Source organism: Schistocerca cancellata, chromosome 4 (genome assembly GCF_023864275.1).
Source record: "Schistocerca cancellata isolate TAMUIC-IGC-003103 chromosome 4, iqSchCanc2.1, whole genome shotgun sequence".
NCBI classification, from domain to species: Eukaryota; Metazoa; Arthropoda; class Insecta; order Orthoptera; family Acrididae; genus Schistocerca; species Schistocerca cancellata.
In genome coordinates, this window is record NC_064629.1 from 834,906,948 (window position 1) to 834,928,461 (window position 21,514).

Below are 21,514 nucleotides of genomic sequence, written 5' to 3' on the forward strand. Positions count from 1 at the left end.
TAACACTAACAAGGACAACTGTAGGGTGCAGAGTCACTCCATTGTGCTAGGCCAAAGGTGCGACACATTTCAGTTAAGTGTTTTGTGTGTCCTCATTTATTGAAGGATGCACGAATGCACTATTTCAAATATTAAATCAAAGTACAAACCACATAAAATACTTCAAAAACAATTTCTACAGTAATGTGAACTATTTTGCTGGTTTCAGAGTACTTTACGGCCTACAATGGAACCCATAAAACAACTAACAGGTGCCTGGAACCTGTTTCCTGGTTGTAACTAGAAAGTTGTAACCCGCTACTTATGATTAATAGTTTAGACCATCCTTAGTTTCCCGCGTCCGGCCATCCTGATTTAGGTTTTCCGTGATTTCCCTAAATCACTCCAGGCAAATGCCGGGATGGTTCCTCTGAAAGGGCACGGCCGTCTTCCTTCCCCATACTTACCTAATCCGATGAGACCGATGACCTCGCTGTCTCGTCTCCTTCCCCAAAACAACCCCCCAACCATCCTTAGTTCACACAGTATTCAGGATAACTGTGTGCTCCCTTTATCTCCCACCTCATGAGCATCTTGAGATTACGGTGCCTGTGAGAACCTCATTCATGAACTCAGACCCAGCTCTTTCCTTTTATTGGAGATTTAATGGTGCATCATAACCAGTGGGGCTCCTACATACACTTGTCTCGGGGATCAAGTAGCGGAGAGGTTGTTCTTGTTGAATGATGTCTGACAAACAGATTTTGCAAGATGTGGAGTGGGATGTGTGAGCGTTGGAAGATAGGTAGCGAAATATTCTTAGTGACAGAATATAGAAGGGGGTTGCCATGGGCGTGGAGGTAGAGATTGACTTCCAGTCTAAGAGCTCATTAAAAAAAATAGAGTAACAGGGAATGGGAGAGGTGGTGGCTGACAGCCGGTCCTGGTGAACAGGGCTAGGGGCAGACAGCAGGCGGCATCCGCCATGGCTGAAATCTGGCATAAAAGGAGCATCTGCTCTGTCTCAAAACTGGAAACCAAGAGAGTGAAGCAACTGCTCCCTACCCTCCAGTGACCACACAGGTGACTTCCCTCCCACATTCTCTATTGCTTAACTTCACAGTGTGGGTATGCCAACACATTCAGTAGAGGGCTGAAACTGTACCTTGTAAGCAGCTTTCACCAGGAAGAACTGCTTCTATCCTGAAGTGTGGGCTGTGGTTTCATGTTGATATGGCAACAAATCTTGCTTGGTTGAAAAAAGGTACAAGAAAAATTTCAGAATAAAATTTTGCAAAACTTCTGTTATATTCTGAGACTGCCTGGCCACCCTATACATCCTCATACATTCAATAAGAAATGGTGACTTACAATTTTTACGAAAGGGTACAGGGCAATTACTCAAGCTGTGAGGTGCACAGCTAGGGTCTTACAGACTATATGGAGGGCTGTGTTACAATTGTTTGGTTTTTTGTCAAAGGGAAAATTGTTTATGGTTGTAGAGCCAAAATCTGTAAAACAAATGTCACAAAAATTTTCATGCTAAGTGGAATAGTTCAAAAATGGAATAATCTTTACAGTATATGTGGATAGTTACAATGTAGTGATAAGATATTAATCTGGTGGGTGTTCACATTGAAAATAACCACTAATTTTAAATAACTGCAATCTAAATCACTGATGCTTCTTTCCTCTTAAATGGAATTTTCATAATATTTCCATTATTAAAAATGTCCATTAATAAAACTCCAGCTGCTAAATGTTATGGTTCAGACTAAGGAAAAAATGCAACTTCCTATAAAAGGACACAGTTATTTACAGTGCGCTAATCATTCTCTGATGTAAGATACACCAGTGTTTAAAGTTACACCATCATAAAAATTAAATATAAAGAAATAGGTTGAACACAAATGTAGCACAAGAGCTTCCTACACACCATTCAATTTCCACTTAAGCTATTCATCGATTTGCAAGATCGCCCACACATTTGATTACTTACCAAAATTCCAGAACCACAGAAACAAAAAATAAACAGTTTGTACATCACAAAATGTTCAGTTAATCCATTCATTAGTTACAGTAAAAACATGAAGTAAAAAGAGTACACGAGGAAACCCATCTGTGGCAAATTGTCAGCACCTCAGTCCTATATAACTTTTGCTGTCCTCTGGAGGGTAACAGCAGAGAATAGGTCTCTTCTCCACATTATCATATTCTCAGTACACATTTTATTTCCCATTAACCCCTTAATGTATTGATTCTTTTTTTTTTCAAATCATGTTCCAAAAAATAATTCTGTATTAACAAAAAATCCTATAATGAATGGCATTACATATAGACATATGAAGATAGCTTTTAAAGCTCAGAATAATGAGTTATAAAATTTTGAAGCTCACCAATAATAAAATCCCAAGTATACTTATGCACTGGGCTTTGACTAAAATATCCTGAAACTTGAAGTCATTTTTTTATTTTTTTTTCTGGAGCTATGAAATCTAACCATGTATTTCACAACAGTTTCATGTGAATATAAATCTTGTAGAAGCTGGCTGGAACACAGTGGATGTATTTATCTCGTACCACTGTGTAGCACTTACAGGAGAGAGGCTTAAAGCATATAGTATCTAGTGGCAACCATCTTAACTAAAACACGATGGCCAGGCTACGGAACACGTGACTATCAGTCCTGAAATAGATGTAACCAAGGTTTTATTTTTCCGAAGGTCTATTCTAAAGTTGCGTGAGTGTACTCGGGATTCTAAATTTCTCTCAAAATAATGAAAACGAGATAATTCGGGGTTGTATGTTAAGGGGTTGACTTTTCCCCAATTATTCGATGCGTATCGTCATAATACTAACTTATTACATCATCATCTTTGTGTTTCATGACACATTATTAGAACATTTTGAGTTCCAGTTTTGTTTAACTTTCAGTGATTCTCCATTAACCTTTTTATTGTTTTCACTACTGATGGCAGGCCTGTCGCATGCCTGTGAGTCATCAGAAAACTAGTTCACACTTACAGAGAAAAGACTGAATAATGATATGCACTGGGGAGGGGGGGAGGGGAGAACCTATGACAGAGAGGAGGAAACTTAATCCTTTCGTCTAACACTGGTGGGGCACACAGCTTCCTAGCAATTTTGGCAACACCATTGATAATCAAGTATAATGACTGTATGTGTACCAGAAGCCTAAAGTCACCTAATCCTGCTAGGAATGTAGGAGGCAAAACCAAGATTGGGAAACTTAATAGTTTGTCATTTTCATTTCAGAACCTAGATGCCAGTACAGCATCTGTACCTTACTTGGAAACAAAAACTCAAGCCCTTGAGGCTCTTACATCTGTCAACAGCAGGATATCTACAAGACAGAACACTCCTCCCATCAGTGACACGAAATGGGATGACAGTAGGAAACATGAAAGAAATAGCATGGTTTGTAACACGAAAATGAAACAGAAGGAAATGTGACAAACGGCTCGGACACTGTGTGGTTGCTAAGCCACACGATGCCAGCTGCAAGATCCTGGAGATCAGCTGAAAGCCTTACACTATAATCATCTTAACAAATAACATTAAAAAATATACATCTACAGATTTTCCCTTATATTTCACACCTCAGAAATCAACTTAAAAGTACCCTTTTCAAAACATTATGTTCTGGATTTTCCATTGTTTGATCTCAGCTTAAAAGAAACACTTAAAAGCATACATCTGTAAATAATGCTGTTCATTGCAATGTCCTTCCTGCTGTTCCTCACATGACCTGTTGAATGTTCTGCTTACAAAATTATGACTCGGTAATGAATAAACCTCTTTCTAATGACAGTGTAACAGCGTACCCAGCCTGTACAGTGGAAAAGCTGCGATTCTTCCTAACTGACCACACAGTCTTGAACAAGAACGAAAATTTTGCGGCCACCCTTTGGTGGATTAGATTCAAATTCTGATATCGATTTTTAAGGACTGCAGTGTGGGATAGGTGAGTGCTTGAAGAGAGGCAGTGAAATTAGAGTTAATTAAAGAGCACTTGGGATGTATTCTTAGTGACAGAATACAGAAATGGATTGCCCCAGGATCAGAGGCAGAGTTTGACTGCCAGTCTGTGAGTTGATACCAACCGACGTTCTTTTGATACTAAAAAGATTTACAATCATTTTGGAGTTTTGTACAGTTGTTTGAAATGCAGGTAAATGCCAGTGTTAACAAGCTTCCTATCTGTTATTGCTATAAGTGTGGTTCATGGGTTAAACTATTAGTAAACATCCATTTTAAACCAGTAGTAGTAGTAGTAGTAGTAGTAGTAGTAATGTCAGCAGCATTATAGTTCATGGAGAGCTGTTGTTGAGTTGTGCCTTCTCACTTCCTTTCATAAAATATAAAATATTGTCTCATGTCAAAGTACTTTCACTCATGAGTATCGTAACATGAAATGTGGTTTGTAAAATGTTGTTTGTCAGAACAGTACGTTCCCAAAAGGAAAATCTATGGGATTGCAAAACAGACTTTCAAAAATATTTGTCATCCAGGGGATTGTGACTTAAGTATTCATGGCTGAAATATAAAGCAATTGAATTATTTTAATTGTTTAATTGTCAGCTGCAGCGTTACTTTTCACATCGCTTTCCAGTTACTTTACTTTTGACTGTTTTCTTTTTTTCCATTTTAGATTTCCAATATTAAAATTTCAGAATTACCACGTTCTGTTGCACGACTGAAGAAATTAAATCTTCTAGAAGTCAATGATACTAATTTATCAGCTGTTCCACCATTCATAAAGACTCTTCCGAATTTAATGGAATTGGTTCTTCCAAACAATAATTTGCGTACTAATGACCTGAATGTCATTATTGAAAGCACCTCTCTAAAGACCAATCTCAGACTACTGGATCTGCGGCATAATAAGGTACAGTTTTAAGGAAACATCATAAATTTTAAGGAAATGTTGTAAATTTAGTATGATCCAGTGTGGGAATTATCATTTATTAATCTTTTGTTGCGTGTATATTCATGATGAATTGAACTACAGAAGTAAAGGGCCTTTCATATATTACACAATTTTTTTAAATGTAGTAATTAAGTAAAAAATACACCAAAATATTTTTTTTTATTTTCCTCGACAAACTCTCCTGCTTAAGTGTGGAAGATTATATCAGATATATGTCCCGTCCACTGTCTTTGCAGGCAGCTACTCGATCTATGAAGTTCGCGATGACCCTTTCACAGACATCTCTATTGATGTTGTTGACACATTCAGTGTCTTCTTTAAGTTGGAGAACTGTTTGTCACTTGTTCTCATAGACCTTGGACTTCACATAATCCCATAAAAACAAGTCACATGGAGTAGGGTCACAAGACCTATGAGGCCATTGCATGTCACCTCGAAGTGAGATCACAGGCTGAGGGAATTCTTCATGGAGTTAGGGTTATTGTCTCACGGGATGTGTGACATGTAACCCCATCCTACTGAAACCTCAAATTTCTTTATCAACCACAGTACTGTTGAAGTTGTAGGAGCATTATTACATCAGAGTATCCCATGAAGTTTGCAGTGTGCATAGCACTCGCCACTTTTGCAATGTGTTTTCACAGCGATAACACACACCTCCTTTGTGCACTGCTCCATGGCAACTGAGATTCTGAAAGACACAAACAATAATTAATCAAGTAATCAGAATGACAGTCGATATTAAAAGTAATAAATACAGTACTGTAAACCGAAAAACAATATTTTAGCACTCAGTTTAAAAATTGGGTAATATATGAAAAGCCTTGTACTTATACTGAAAGAGATGAAATTATAATTTTAGATATTTGTGTAATGTTAGAAATACTGTCTGATAATTCTATTCATTATAGAGCAATTCTTTTCTAATAGAATTCATTTGCAGTTTAATTCTACATTGATAATGTTTATATGATTACTGACTTACAGAAGTTGATGGAATTCAGTGAGATGCACCTTTGGATGCTTGTGATTAGTTTCAACTGATTTGGAATGTTAGTTGATGAATCTTATGTATTGTGATGATTAAGGCATCTGATAATGTGGTACATCAACTTCATTTTAATAATAGTTACACATTATTGGTGTTTCAAGTTTTACAATATACTTGCTGTCAATACTGAATTTTTCAAACTAATATAACAAATTATTATACAAGTTCCTAAAATTTTATATCACAAAGTATTCATCATGACAATTACCTTATTGAATTTGGTAACAGTTTCATCCCTCTTAGTGTTGTTAGAATATCATGAAAATTCTGCCCGAAATTTTAATTTTGTTGCAGAATACGTTGCGTGGATCCAAAATTTGGAATCTTTCAATTCTGCTTTCACTCAAGGGAAAGCTGAAAAGAACTGATTGTATCGTACAGATGGGGATAGCACAGATTTTTGTTTATATTTTTATAAATTTTTGGCCACTGAATGACACATGAGCTGAGAAATAGTCTGGTAAATAAGCCAGTAAAAGGTACTTCGTTCTGACTGCGGCAGACACTGAAGCTTTGTCTGTGCTGTTATGTGATGACTAGGGAACGGATTTTTATGTAAACAATTTTATTTATTTATACATTTATTTATTTATTTATTTATTTGTTTGTTTGTTTTCCTTGATAAAACTGCTGTTATGTGATGACTAGGGAACGGGTTTTTATGTAAATAATTTTATTTATTTATACATTTATTTATTTATTTATTTATTTATTTATTGTCCTGGATAAAAACTGAAACTGAGACAGAAATTTCCGAAGCAGTGCATTTGTAGACCTAATTCTATTTCACATAAAGTACATATTTTTGTAATATTTTACATAAATAAATATTTTAAATAATTTTGCTAAAGCGCATAATTTGTTACTTTTCTTTGTTATAAGTTTTAAATTTAACAGAAAATCTCTTTTATTGTTGTTTTACGAGAACACAGCTTGAATGAACTTAACTCGTAAATGTATAACATTAGTGAGTGATTCCACTACACGTGCCGCCTCTTTATCTGAAAGAAGAATCCCTTATTTATGATGTGGATGGCTGACACAATGTACACAACAGTCTTCAGTCATTGCCCTTGCCTGTTTATGGCAAAGTGTTTACACACTATGGTATCTTAAGCAATTGGTGATATAGTGCTGAAAATAAAGTGTTCACTCTTGTTTGCAGCAGTATGTTGCTGAATTTAGTGGCATCTAGACAAGTGAGGGAAGAATTCTGTTCTGTAAAAAATATGAGAAATCAATAAATGATCTAACGTCTTGCAGTCTTTAGCAGGTAGTAAATGTAGAATGGCTGCTTCTTGTACAGCTTGTAGATAATTTCTTTTGGTGAAGCAGCTTCCTCTTAATACCTTGGTTTCAGGAAGTTCTGAATGTTATGCAGATTTGTGCAACCTTACCTTTTGTGTGATATTCCTTTATATAAACTGAGAAGTCCTACACTCAGAAATTTTCTTACAAAATACACAAATTTTGAAACACTAGAAGAACCAACATTAAGAAAATTGTATATGACTGCCTGCCTGTTACGAAGAAATGCTGAGAAAGATCAGAGCAGAATGGGGGGGAGAATTGGGTAAACCTTGATGAATCACCAGACTGTAGCTGCAGAAAAGTAGGAAACGTTGTAGGTTTGCTAGAAAATAGTGAAATAGTTTACCGTCGTTGTTCTATTAGCACGCAAAGAAAGATAAGCATCAAATCGTGTAAGAATGACTTGCTTATTCAATGAATCTCTGGAGTTGTTATAGCCAAACGGGTTGAAATATGATAGTATTTTACTCTTACTTATGGATGCTGCTCCATACATGAAAAAGGCAATTGATGGCCTATCTGTAAGCTTCCCACACAATATACAAAACTTGTCTAATACATGGTTTACACAGAGTATGTGGGTAGATACATACATTGTATCCCAAAGTGGACATATTGATCTCAGATGGCAAAAAGATGTTTGAGAAAGAGCCAACAATAATTTATTTGTTCAGAGCCAAAAATCCAGATCTTGCACAGCCACCTCGACCCATACTTACTCATTGCAGGACACTGTTGGAAACTGCAGTGTATTAGAGAAACAGTTTTGAAAATTTTAAATGGGTGATTAATGAACTGAATAACAATGATACTTCTTCATTGAAATTCTTCAGAACTTATTTAATGAGAGTACACTAAAAAATAAATTGTATTACATTTCTGCAAACTTGAGATTTTTGTTTCACTTTATTAAAAAATTAGAAAAATCAACAAGCTTCTTAACTGGGACAGTTAATGAAATGCATAACACTGAGAAAAAATTAATTCACTCAAGGTCCAAAAGTGGAAGCTATTAAACAGAAATAAAAAAATATTTTTGTGTAAAATTGCCAAGGTTTTGGAAGGGGAAGTACATGATGGTAAATTGAAAATGTGTCTGCCAGTGGCATTCCTTTGATGAAACATGCAAGACTATCATCATGTGATGTTGAAAGTTTCTTCTGGTATCGTGCATTGGTTCAAGACATCGATTTGTGATGGAAAACATGGAGAAAGTTTTCGTGGTTCACTGCAACAGCGAGTTGTTTCATTCCACTACTGCGTCAGCATAATTGGTGAGTGTTTTTGTTAACAAAAGTACTTGCAGTTTTGTGATATTGAAACAAAATATTTTTGTACTTTTATGCATATTTTTTTTATTTTTCCTACATAAAAAAACAATATATTTTAAATTTTTAGCACATAAAAATCTGTTCCCTAGTGATGTTCAAATTTTAGATGTGGTTTTAAGTTTTATTTGGGCGAGTGTTTTATATACACTTATTTAAAATTTGTCACTGATCTTGTCTCATTTTTTACCAGTCTCTCATTTGAACACTCAACCAGTATTCTGCAGTAAGTGGTGATAGGACTGTAGGACTGATCCAGAAGTTGACGATTCGCTGTGAGAATGAACGTGGGTGACCTCCAGCTGCTTCTGGCTTGTTCACTCACACCCTCCCTCCCACTCCATCCCATTCTGTTTCACTACATTTCACCTTTTATTTTACCTTGAATATTATTTAACATTTGTAAACTTCTGTGACTTGTGCATTAAGCCTGTATTCTATAGTGACAAGGGGATTGCTGGTTGGGTGCAGAAGTTGACCTCTCATCGCACACTAGACCCAAGGATCTCTGGCTGCTTCAGATTGACACACCTCTCCTACCTCATTGCAGTTTCTTATCTTTCGAAATTTTGTTTCCTTCCCTCTGCTTTTTATCTGATCTCCTGCCTCAGATGACTCCTCAAAGATCGAATTGGCAGTCCATCCATTTTTGCTCCAGGAAACCTTTAGGCAATAACTAAAGGAAGAAAGGGACTGATGACCTTGATATTAGGTCTCTTTCAGCCTCCCAAGAAATTCATGTATTTATTTATATTTTCCATGGTTTCCCTAAAGTGCTTAAGGCGAATGCCAGGTTGATTGTTGTGAAAAGGACATGTCAGAGTGCCTTTCTTGTTCTTCCTCAATCTGAGCTTGTTCTTTTTCTGTTATTGACCTTGCCATTGATGGACATCTAACCATATCCTTCCTTTTTTCCTACAAATCTTGTACAAATGCAGTCCGTACAAAATGTTCCTCACCTAACTGCTGTGTTTTACCCTTTCATGACCATATTATTTCCAGAAGTTTTGGACTTTTTATGAGCACTTCATTGGTCCAAGAAACCACTTGTAGGATCACAATTAGAATCTTGAAACTCAGAGATTAGCCTATAGGTACAAAAAAATTAGTGGGAACTGTTGTTCCCACTGAACTCTTTAGTAACTCAACCCGGGAATTAAAAATGTTGTTTATTTTTAGTTAATTGCTGCTGTCCTTTGAGTTCACTAAGGTGATGTACTGTGGAACATCGTGCTATACAATGTTCGTTGCACCCTTGGGCAGATGAGACCCAACTTTCTACGGACGAACTTGATCTGTAACTCCAAACACACCCCTTTCCAGTGTCTGGAGATGCACAGGTCTTCCTCTTTAAGACATGAGAAGCCAGGGATGAGCTGACTTCCCTGCTTCTGTCTTTTGAAGCTTCCATATAATGCAGGTATTGAACACATGGCAAATTGACTATCAGGAGAGACAGCCTGTGCCACCATTTCAGTGAATGATGGCCTGCATTATACTCTTCTTGTGTTGTTGTAGCTGATAAAATCTGTGAATGCATGCTGAAAATTAATGCCTCCAAAGTTTTTATTCTGCTCTGATTATTGGTTGAGATTTTACATATCATGCATATTATTTGATCAACTTTCATGCTTCGCTGACACAAGACGCAACCATCTGCATTTAGAGGGCTCCAAATTGTAGTGTGTGAGAAACAGTGTGCTGTAATCAAGTTTCTAACGATCCAAGTATGGAGCACCCTATCCTTCAGCGTGGCAATGCCAGACCACACATGAGCACTGCAACCTCGGCAACGGTCCAACACCTCAGGTTCACTTCAATTGATCATCCTCCGTACAGTCCTGACTTGACCCCAACAGATTTTCATCCATTTAGGGAGCACCTTCCAGGACTTCACTTTGATAGTGATGAAGTGGTGCAAGCAGAGGTCAGGTTGTGTCTATCAACAAATTCAAACTTTTTACAGTGAGGATATCAACAAATTGGTCTCTTGGGATAAATGTATTCGTCATCAGGATGCTTATTTTGATAAATAAGTATCTAGACATGGGGAATAAAGGTGTAGAATGATGATAAAGTTTGTTTTATTTAAAAAGCTGGAAGAGGTTTCGCATAAAAAAATTCCAGCACACCCTCGTATCAACCCCTCCCATTATTTTATTGTATTCTGTCACAGCCGTAGGGCAGAATACTTCACTTCTGTTACCATCTTTATTCATTGTCAGAATGGTTGTGTTTTTGAGATTGTGATAATTTGATGGTGTATAAACACAGGTTTACCATCCTGCTACTTGACTGCTACAACGCATCACCTGACAGCTAATTCAAATTATCCTTTGCTAAGTTTTGATTCCCCACCCCCACAGAATGTCTGGCGTATCCTTCCAGTTTGAGTGAATTGTTCCGATGCCATAAAATCAGTGAGACTTCCATTATCTGATATGTTGTAAAATATTTGTCAAAGGCCACCACCCTTTTGCTTCCAACCATTTCATTTATTAGTGTAAGCACAGCGTATTTACCCTACAAAAATTCAGACCTATCTTTGTCTTTTTATCCAGTGTAGATGTCAAAGTTTATAATTAACCCAGTCTTTGCATCATCTAAGCACCACACTTTATAACCACACTTGACTGGTTTTATTAGCATATTGTGTTTTAGTGCAGAGTATCCTTTGAAGGCCAATATATGTTCATCAGCTGCCAAAACTGGTGGTGGAATGTGCGCTTCACACAGATTCTTTGTTATGGAGTGATGACAGATTGGATTTTGTACAGCTTGTTATATCTCAGTTGTCCCTCTTTGACACGTATGTTGTTGTCAATGCAATGCAGATTCTCAACCATTTTATTGTACTGATGCTTTGACACCAATGATGAGATGCCTACAATTGCTGCTCCAATAATTTCCAAGTTGTGGAAGCTGATGTATACCCATAAAAATAGCATTTGCATTAAAGCTTTCAGCTCAGGAATGGTTATGTCCTGGCAGTTGGAAGTTGCTTTACTTGTTTACTTCCCTGACTTCCCTACATTATCTTTTATGTTATGCATACGAGTTTGTATGATTGCAAATGTATAGCAACAGATCTTCTGTAAATAAAGACTGGAAATATATTACTTCATTATCAGACTTTGAGAAATCAGCCTGATTTTCTGGGCCTTTTTTCTAATTTCACTGAAAGATTTTCAAAATGTGAAACGTCACTTAACTGGGACAGAATGTTAAAGCAGCTCTTGATAGGGTTGAGTTAGATACACTAGTGTGACAAGGAGACGTGGTTCCAATTTCACAGGCTTCTATTGTCAAATCGAAACCGGCATAATCATTTGGTACAATAATGTTATCACTAATTTCGTTTGAAACCTGTGAAGTATTCGATGAATCGATGTCTCCATCAGGAAAAGGAGTTGCCATCGAAATCTGAATCTACATCTACTGGTAAGGAGTTCAAAATTCTCAGAATGCCTTCTGGCGTGATTCCAGGCATTCTGAACGATGAGAAATGTACTACAAATACAATGCTGATTTCACAGCCATGCAGTTTGCACACCACACACAGTTCAGTGAGATAAATAGTTTGACTAAATTAAAATATCTGTATGATTTAAAGTGATAAAAATTTTCAAACGGAGACATATACTGTCTCCATTATAAATATAGAAGTAGAAAGAATATAATACAAATCACTTCACACACAAAAGAAAAGTGCAGAATATGAAGAAAGCTGTTGCAGTCAAATTAATGGCTCTGATTCACTCAGACACCACCTTTGATTGACAAAGGATGTAGATGTATAATAGCTTCTGGACACCAGTTAGCACACTATAACAAGAGATGGCAGCACAAGCTAAAAGTGGGAAGACTACCACTGATCTTGTTGTGAAAACAAGTAAGTGGAAACTATAGGTCCCACTGGTCATGAAAGGGAAAAGGCACATTTCACATACCTGAGAACAACTTAGGTAATATGGAATTCAATTTCTCAATATCCTGATGAACTCCAATGAAAGCTATAGTATTGTTGTAAACATTGACTAGTATGTAACAGGTTGAATCAGTGCCTTGTTTATCAGGGGGTCATTAGTACAGATTTTATTGAAACTGAGTTAAAATGCATCCCAAAATCTATGAATCACAGGCATGGTGGTAATTCGTACTTATTGCTCTGTTGTACAATTTTGTTAACAATTTGCAGTTGTCCATTCTGTTATTCAGGGGTTGGACAAAAATAAGGAAACACCAAGAAAACCATACGATATCATTCCTAATACGATGTGAGAAACCTGTGGCATTTAAAACGGTCACCTTCCAGTTGTCTTGGATTGTATAAATACAGGTCCTGTATGATTTTCAAGGGAATCTTATACTATTATTGCAGCAAAATAGTGGCAAGTTCAGTTAACGATGGGCGAATGTGGATAGCAGTCACGGGCCCTTCTCTCCAAATTAGAGCACAAAAGCTCATTAATATTGAGATCTGGTGACAGTGGTGGCACAGGGAGATGTGACAATTGGTTCTTATGCTCACAAAACCAGTCCTGAATGATGTAGCAGGGGCTCTGTTGTCTTGGAACACAGCACCACCACTGAGCAACAAACATTGTACCATGGGATGGATCTGATCAGCCAGACTAATCACATAATCCTTGTAAGTAATGCAACCTTGCAGAGTATCATGGGACCCATGGAATACCACAGTATGGCTGCCCAAGTCCTTTGTATCTACATAGATATTCCACAAGCCATCGTACGATGCATGGTGGAGGGTACCCTGTACCACTACTTGTCATTGCCTTTCCTGTTGCACTCGCAAATAGAGTGAGGGAAAAACAACTGTCTGTCTACCACCGTATGAACCGTAATTTCTCATATTTTATCTTCATGATCCTTATGCGCAATGTATGTTGGCGGCAGTAGAATTGTTCGGCAGTCAGCTTCAAATGCAAGTTCTCTAAATTTTCTCAACAGTGCTTCTCTAAAAGAACGTCATCTTCCCTCCAGGTATTCTGATTTGAGTTCCTGAACCATCTCCGTAACCCTTACTTGTTGTTCATATGTACTGGTAACAAATCTAACAGCCTGCCTCCGAATTGCTTTAACGTCTTCCTTCTGTTCGACCTGATATGGATACCGAACACTTGAGCAGTACTCAAGAATAGATTGCACCAGCATCCTTAATGCGCTCTCCTTAACAGGTGAACCAATCTTTCATAAAATTATCCCAATAAACTAAAGTCGATCATTCGCCTTCCGTACCATGCTCGTTCCACCTCGTATCATTTTTGCAACGTTACGCCCAAGTATTTAAATGACTTGAATGTGCCAAGCAGGACACTAGTAATACTGTATCCGAGCATTACAGGTTTGATCTTCCTACTCATCCACTTTTAACTGGCATTTTTCCACATTTAGGGCTAGTTGCCATTCATCACACCAAATGGAAATTTTGTCTAAGTCGTCTTGTATCTTACTACAGTCATTCAACTTTGACACGTACACTATGGCATCAACAGCAAATTGCTGCCCACCCTGTCAGCCAAATCATTTGTGTATATTGATAACAGCAGCAGTTCTATCACACTTCCCTGTGGCGCTTCTGATGATACCTTTGTCTCTGATGAACACTAGCCGTCGAAGGCAACATACTGTATTCTATTACTTAAGAAGTCTTTGAGCCACTCACATATTCCATATGCTCGTACCTTCATTAACAACCAAATGCTTTTTGGAAATCTAGAAATATGGAATCTGCCTGTTGCCCATCATCCGTAGTTCTCAGTATATCATGTGAAAAAAGGACAAGCTGAGTTTTGCATGAGCGATGCGTTCTAAAAATGTGCTAATTCATGCACAAAAGCTCTCAATAATGTTCATTATATTCAACTGAGAATGTGTTCAAGGATTCTGCAGCAAACAGAAATTAGGGATATTTGTCTGTAATTTTGCAGGTATGTTCTTTCACCTTTCTTATATACTGGAGTCACCTACACTTTTTTCCAGTCGTGAGAGATTCACAATAAATGCAAGATAGGTAAGGGGCCTATGCTGTAGAATACTGTTTGTAAAATCGAACTTTGATTCCATGCGGATCTGGTGCTTTCAAATCTTTCAGTTGTTTCTCTATACAAGGTATGTTTCTTACTATATCGTCCATATGAGAGGCTGTCCGATTGTCAAATGATGGTATGTTTGTATGGCTCTCTTGTGTGAACGATTTCTTGAAGCTGAAATTTAAAATTCAGCTTTCGTTTTGCTATCTTCAACTGCCGCACTAGACTGGTCAACAAGGGACTGAATGGAAGCCTTGACCAAACCTCCACAATGTTTCACTCTCAGGACACAAACTTGGCCAGAAGTTGGGAACAGTGCGAAACAAGACCAAATGACTTTCTTCCGTTGCTGCATAGTCCAGGTTTTATTATTTCAGCACCACATTTTCTTGTTATTGGGGTTTGCATCATTGGAGAGGGGTTTTTGAATTCCAACTAGTCCTTAGTGTTGTTTTAGTGCTGATGTGGTTCGCGAGTGTGACATTCAGTTCTGCAGTGACTTTTGCACCTGTCATCATCTTAATTTTCATCACAATCCTCTTCAGTGACAGTCTGTCATGATCACTCAACACATACTTTGGTCCACATTGTGGCCTAGTGGATGATTTTTTTCTGCTTTCCTTGTAGGTGATGTAAGTCTTTAGTATAGAGCCTCTTGAAACACAAAACACTCTGGCTCCTTTGGTTATGGAAGCATCCACCATAAGAGCACCAACAAGTTGCCCACTTTCGAATTCACATAGTTGTGATATAATGCACTCACAGCTACGCAAAACATTGTTTTGACCACCACTGACACTCAGAACGTATTGAGGACTTTGCACAGGTGCCATTTGTGGTCAAATACAACAGTGAAACCTGCAGACTTGCCTAGCATCTGTATTTATGTTGAAATGTTCATTTCTTGCAGTATCCTTGAAGTTTGCTAACTTTAGTGTTAATATTAAAACTGTGATAACTAATTATTTTTAATATAAGTAGGTGTATCAGTCAGTTACTAGGTCACATTCATTACTACAAAATGTAGCCACTGTGTTATGCAGTCAAACTGCCACCATCTCTCTGTCACTATTAGTCAGTTACATCACTATTAGTCAGTTATGCCTAGAACTGCGGTGGCCGAGCAGATCTAGGCGCTTCAGTCTGGAACCGCACAGCTACTGCGGTTGCACGTTCGAATCCTGCCTCGGGCATGGATGTGTGTGATGTCCTTAGATTAGTTAGGTTTAAGTAGTTCTAAGTCTAGGGGACTGATGATCTCAGATGTTATGTCCCATAGTGCTTAGAGCCATTTCAACCATTTTTTAACTGTTCATCTGCTTTGTATGCTTTTGATTACTTCTTATGATGAAGCTGATTATCACACCATGAACATTGGTGATACATAAACATGAAGAAATTAAAAATTAATTACTGCAGTGTGGTGTACAGTGTTTGAGACGTGTGTGTGTAAGATACTTTCACAACAAAATGATCTTCAACATAGTAACAATGCTGTTAATGAAGGCAGATTACCAGCTGAGCAAAGTTACGAGGCCCACCAAATAAAAAGAGGTTTTGACAAAACATTGTACAAATTATGATAAATGCATTAATGGTGGTACAATAAAGGCATTAATGGAGGAAATTCATGAAAAGTTCATTTATAGTAGTTAAGAAGGAGAAAGGGTCTTATAAACAGAAGTTAGAGAAGCAATTGCTGGGTCTCTGAAAGAAATCAAACTACTTCAAAACAGCACTATAATGGTTGGAACAGTTATCACAACATGCGTCTAAGCCGTTAGAGTAAAAAAAGAAATTAGATGACACTCCTATAGTAAATGAAATGCATAATATCCTTATTTTCAGCAAGGGAGTAGTCAACCACCATATGATGGTAACTGACGCCAAAGAATGGGAGGAAGAATGGTCAAATGTTGGCATCACAGTGGTGAAAAACATCATGAAGATACATGAATAGACCTTTATAAAGATACATAAATAGACCACTACATAAAAAAAGCTGTTGTGTTTATATTAACACTTTACTTTCATACTACATGAGTATATCAAAGCTGGGTTTATCCACCTCAACGTTATATCTTACATACCAAACCCTATATGATGTAACTCTGAAGTCATGTAGTTGATGTGGCTCAAAGGCATGAAGCAAATTAATTAGTTACATAATCACCATGTGGTCATCCTGAGTGGAGCAGGGACAGTCATGTTAATGCAGAAGATAGAAAAATTAGGGAACTGACAGTTGTTGTTGTTGTTGTTGTTGTTGTTGTGGTGGTGGTGGTGGTGGTGGTGGTGGTGGTGGTGGTCTTCAGTCCTGAGACTGGTTTGATGCAGCTCTCCATGCTACACTATCCTGTGCAAGCTTCATCATCTCCCAGTACTTACTGCAACCTACATCCTTCTGAATCTGCTTAGTGTATTCATCTCTTGGTCTCCCTCTACGATTTTTACCCTCCAAGCTGCCCTCCAATACTAAATTGGTGATCCCTTGTGCCTCGGAATATATCAAGCGATCCCTTCTCCTAGTCAAGTTGTGTTACAAACTTCTCTTCTCCTCAATTCTATTCAATACCTCCTCATTAGTTACGTGATGCACCCATCTAATATTGCGCATTCTTCTGTAGCACCACATTTCGAAAGCTTCTATTCTCTTCTTGTATAAACTATTTATCTTCCATGTTTCACTTCCATACATGGCTACACTCCATACAAATACTTTCAGAAACGACTTTCTGACACTTAAATCTATACTCGATGTTAACAAATTTCTCTTCTTCAGAAACGCTTTCCTTGCCATTGCCAGTCTACATTTTATATCCTCTCTACTTCGACCATCATCAGTTATTTTACTCCCTAAATAGCAAAAGTCCTTTACTACTTTAAGTGTCTCATTTCCTAATCTAATTCCCTCAGCATCACCCAATTTAATTTGACTACATTTCATTATCCTCATTTTGCTTTTGTTGATGTTCATCTTATATCCTCTTTTCAAGACACTGTCCATTACGTTCAACTGTTCTTCTAGGTCCTTTGCCATCTCTGACAGAACTACAATGTCATCGGCGAACCTCAAAGTTTTTATTTCTTCTCCATGGATTTTAATTCCAATTCCGAATTTTTCTTTTGTTTCCTTTACTGCTTGCTCAATATACAGATTGAATAACATCAGTGATAGGTTACAACCCTGTCTCACTCCCTTCCCAACCACTGCTTCTTTTTCATGCCCTTCGACTGTTATAACTGCCATCTGGTTTCTGTACAAATTTTAAATAGCCTTTTGCTCCCTGTATTTTACCCCTGCCACCTTCAGAATTTGAAAGAGAGTATTCCAGTTAACATTATCAAAAGCTTTCTCTAAGTCTACAAATGCTAGAAACATAGGTTTGCCGTTTCTTAATCTTTCTTCTAAGATAAGTCGTAAGGTTAGTATTGCCTCACGTGTTCCAACATTTCTACGGAATCCAAACTGATCTTCCCCGAGGTCGGCTTCTACCAGTTTTTCCATTCGTCTGTAAAGAGTTCGCGTTAGTATTTTGCAGCTGTGACTTATTAAACTGATAGTTCAGTAATTTTCACATCTGTCAACCCCTGCTTTCTTTGGGATTGGAATTATTGTATTCTTCTTGAAGTCTGAGGGTATTTCGCCTATCTCATACATCTTGCTCACCAGATGGTAGAGTTTTGTCAGGACTGGCTCTCCCAAGGCTGTCAGTAGTTCTAATGGAATGTTGTCTACTCCCGGGGCCTTGTTTCGACTCAGGTCTTTCAGTGCTCTGTCAAACTCTTCACGCAGTATCTTATCTCCCATTTCGTCTTCATCTACATCCTCTTCCATTTCCATAATATTGTCCTCAAGAACATCGCCCTTGAATAAACCCTCTATATACTCCTTCCACCTTTCTGCCTTCCCTTCTTTGCTTAGAACTGGGTTTCCATCTGAGCTCTTGATATTCATACAAGTGGTTCTCTTTTCTCCAAAGGTCTCTTTAATTTTCCTGTAGGCGGTATCTATCTTACCCCTCGTGAGATAAGCCTCTACATCCTTACATTTGTCCTCTAGCCATCTCTGCTTAGCCATTTTGCACTTCCTGTTGATCTCATTTTTGAGACGTTTGTATTCCTTTTTGCCTGCTTCATTTACTGCATTTTTATATTTTCTCCTTTCATCAATTAAATTCAATATTTCTTCTGTTACCCAAGGATTTCTATCAGCCCTCGTCTTTTTACCTACTTGATCGTCTGCTGCCTTCACTACTTCATCTCTCAGAGCTACCCATTCGTCTTCTACTGTATTTCTTTCCCCCATTCCTGTCAATTGTTCCCTTATGCTCTCCCTGAAACTCTCTACAACCTCTGGTTTAGTCAGTTTATCCAGGTCCCATCTCCTTAAATTAGCACTTTTTTGTAGTTTCTTCAGTTTGACAATGATGAGGAGAATTCCATCTGGTGAGTCTAAGAAAGCCTTCAAGGTGATGCAACCTCCAGCATTTGCTACATCCTTCAAATCAGTTCTTGGAACACCAGTCACCAAGAGAAATGCATCAATGCAAACACAAACATCAGTTGGGCACAAATACATGTATTTGCAGCTGCACATGTGATGGGTAACTATCTGTGAACCCTCGAATGCTTTCATGCCAGTGTTTTTTCCAAACAAAATTATTCCCAATCGAGAAGCTAAAAGGTCCACATTCTTTTATCCATCCAAACACTACAACCTCCAAATAAAAAAAAACTTTAGGTAGAAACTACACAGTGCCCAAGAAAATTCTATTAAAACCATCAGATTGCTGAGAACTGTCACTTTCTGATGGTGAAAGCAGTCTTGTGAACATAAAGGCCCACATTAGAAACCAAATAGCCAGTCAATTTTTTCCGTGACATCTCCTGCGCAACACCATGGCAGAGAGACATGGGAAAAGAAAACCTCCACTGAAAGACAGCTCCCATAGTTCATTATTCACTGCAAAACTTACTTTCTGGATGACAGATTCTACCACAGAAAAAGCCACCGTGCCTGTGTCTGCTGGAGACTCACTTGAAAACCATTTTTGCCCCTATTCTAAGAACATTCTGTCTCCACAGGAAATATGAACTTGGTGACAAGGGATGGGGTGGCATTGCTCATTAGTCAGTCTCTCCCCCCCTCTCTCCCTCTCCCTCCCTACTCCCCACCACCACCACCACCACCACCACCACCACCACCACCAATACCCCTACACCTGTCCGCACTTCTCACCTCATGACCCACTCGATAAAGAAGCTCTCGTGGACTAAATTAAGTGGGCAACTCTCCTGGCCATTCTTACTTATTGGAGATTCAAATCCACAGCATGTGCTTTGGGGGGATCCAACAAAACCTGCCCCAGGGATCAAGTTCTTCAGAGCCTCATTGTATCGGAAGACACCTGTCTCCTGAACAGAGGTCAAGCAATGGATTGCAGCTCCACTACAGGATTGTTTTCGGCCGTTGAGCTTTTCTTCTGCTTGCCTGCCCGCACAGATATTGTAGAATAAAAAGTGGTTACTGATCTGCACTCAAGTGACCACTTCCTTATTATCCATACACTTTCCAGATGGAAGAGAATTCCGAAGAAAGCCATTGGAATGGTTGCTCAGCAGAGCGAACTGAATGCTGCACAGTCGAGTAGTGAGATTTGAACACGAGACAGCATCCAGACCTGGGTGGATGATGTTACAAATGTGGTATGCTAAGCTGCTGAGACATCAATACCAAAGACCTCAGAACACACTAAGATGCAATCTGTCCACAGATGGAACAATGAATGTTGCACTTCAAACAGTACAGACAAGCAGCACTGCAAAGATTCAGGGCCAAACAATCAGGAAAGAACCAAGAAGCCTTTTGGCTTACAAGAGCAAAAAATTAGTCTAGAAAAGACAATGGTAAAAATTTTGGAATTACATTAACTGTCTCACATCAGCTGCAAGAAATGGAAGTCAGTCAGAAGGGTTTCCCTCTGCAATGAGTAAGAGAATTGGTTAACTTCTCCAGCTAGCAAAATGAAGTCGATGACTAATTACTTATGTACTGTAACATCCAATGACAACAAAAAGCCCATATTCCCACGCCAGAAAGTAGCTGCAGAGAGGGCGCAGTTGGACTGTAGCTCAGACAACTGTTAAGGTTGTAAATTGACTTCATCTATGTGAGAACAAGAAAACATCCTGTCTGCTCCTATGGATATAGCCTCAGGGCCAGACACTATTATGTATAGCATGTTGAGTCAGCCTTGTAAAGAATTTTATTTTTATTATTTATTTGCTGTCATATCTCTGGTTCTCTACATAGAAACAAAAACAAAGAACACAACTGCTTGTACAATCACATAAATGAGAACAAGAGCAAAAATTGCATCGATTACATAACTAAATAAATTCTAGCAATAAGAACTGATTATCCTACAAAAGTCTGAAATTAATATAATTCTAAATTAAACCTATAATTTGATACAAATATCAGCCTACAGTATGTTCATTTTACCAGTTTGTAGTCACACGCTCTGGTTCTCTGTGACACATGCTGCTGGTTCCTTGGTTTATAAAATTTCATTAAATACTAGTATTCATAATCTATAATACTCACTTTCTTGTATTGAATTACACACTGAGGTGACAAAAATCATGGGACACCTCCTAATATCGTGTCAGAGTTCCTTTTGCCTGGTTTCGTGCAGAAACTCAACATGGCACGGGCTCCACGAGTCGTTAGAATCCTCTGCAGAAATATTGAGCCATGTTGCCTCTATAGCTGTCCATAATAGGGAAAGTGTTGCAGGTGCAAGATTCTGTACACGAACTGACCTCTCGATATAAA

General features: G+C 38.1%; 1 protein-coding gene across 2 annotated transcripts in view; it reads left to right on the plus strand.

Annotated features, from left to right (window-relative positions):
* The window catches only part of LOC126184906 (leucine-rich repeat protein 1-like), a 128,706-nt gene that overhangs the window by 60,056 nt on the left and 47,136 nt on the right, over nucleotides 1-21,514 (plus strand). For both annotated transcript variants that reach the window (XM_049927558.1, XM_049927560.1), the window contains exon 3: nucleotides 4,652-4,888. In XM_049927558.1, the coding sequence (XP_049783515.1) occupies nucleotides 4,652-4,888 (237 nt within the window). The remainder of the gene's footprint in view (nucleotides 1-4,651; nucleotides 4,889-21,514) is intronic.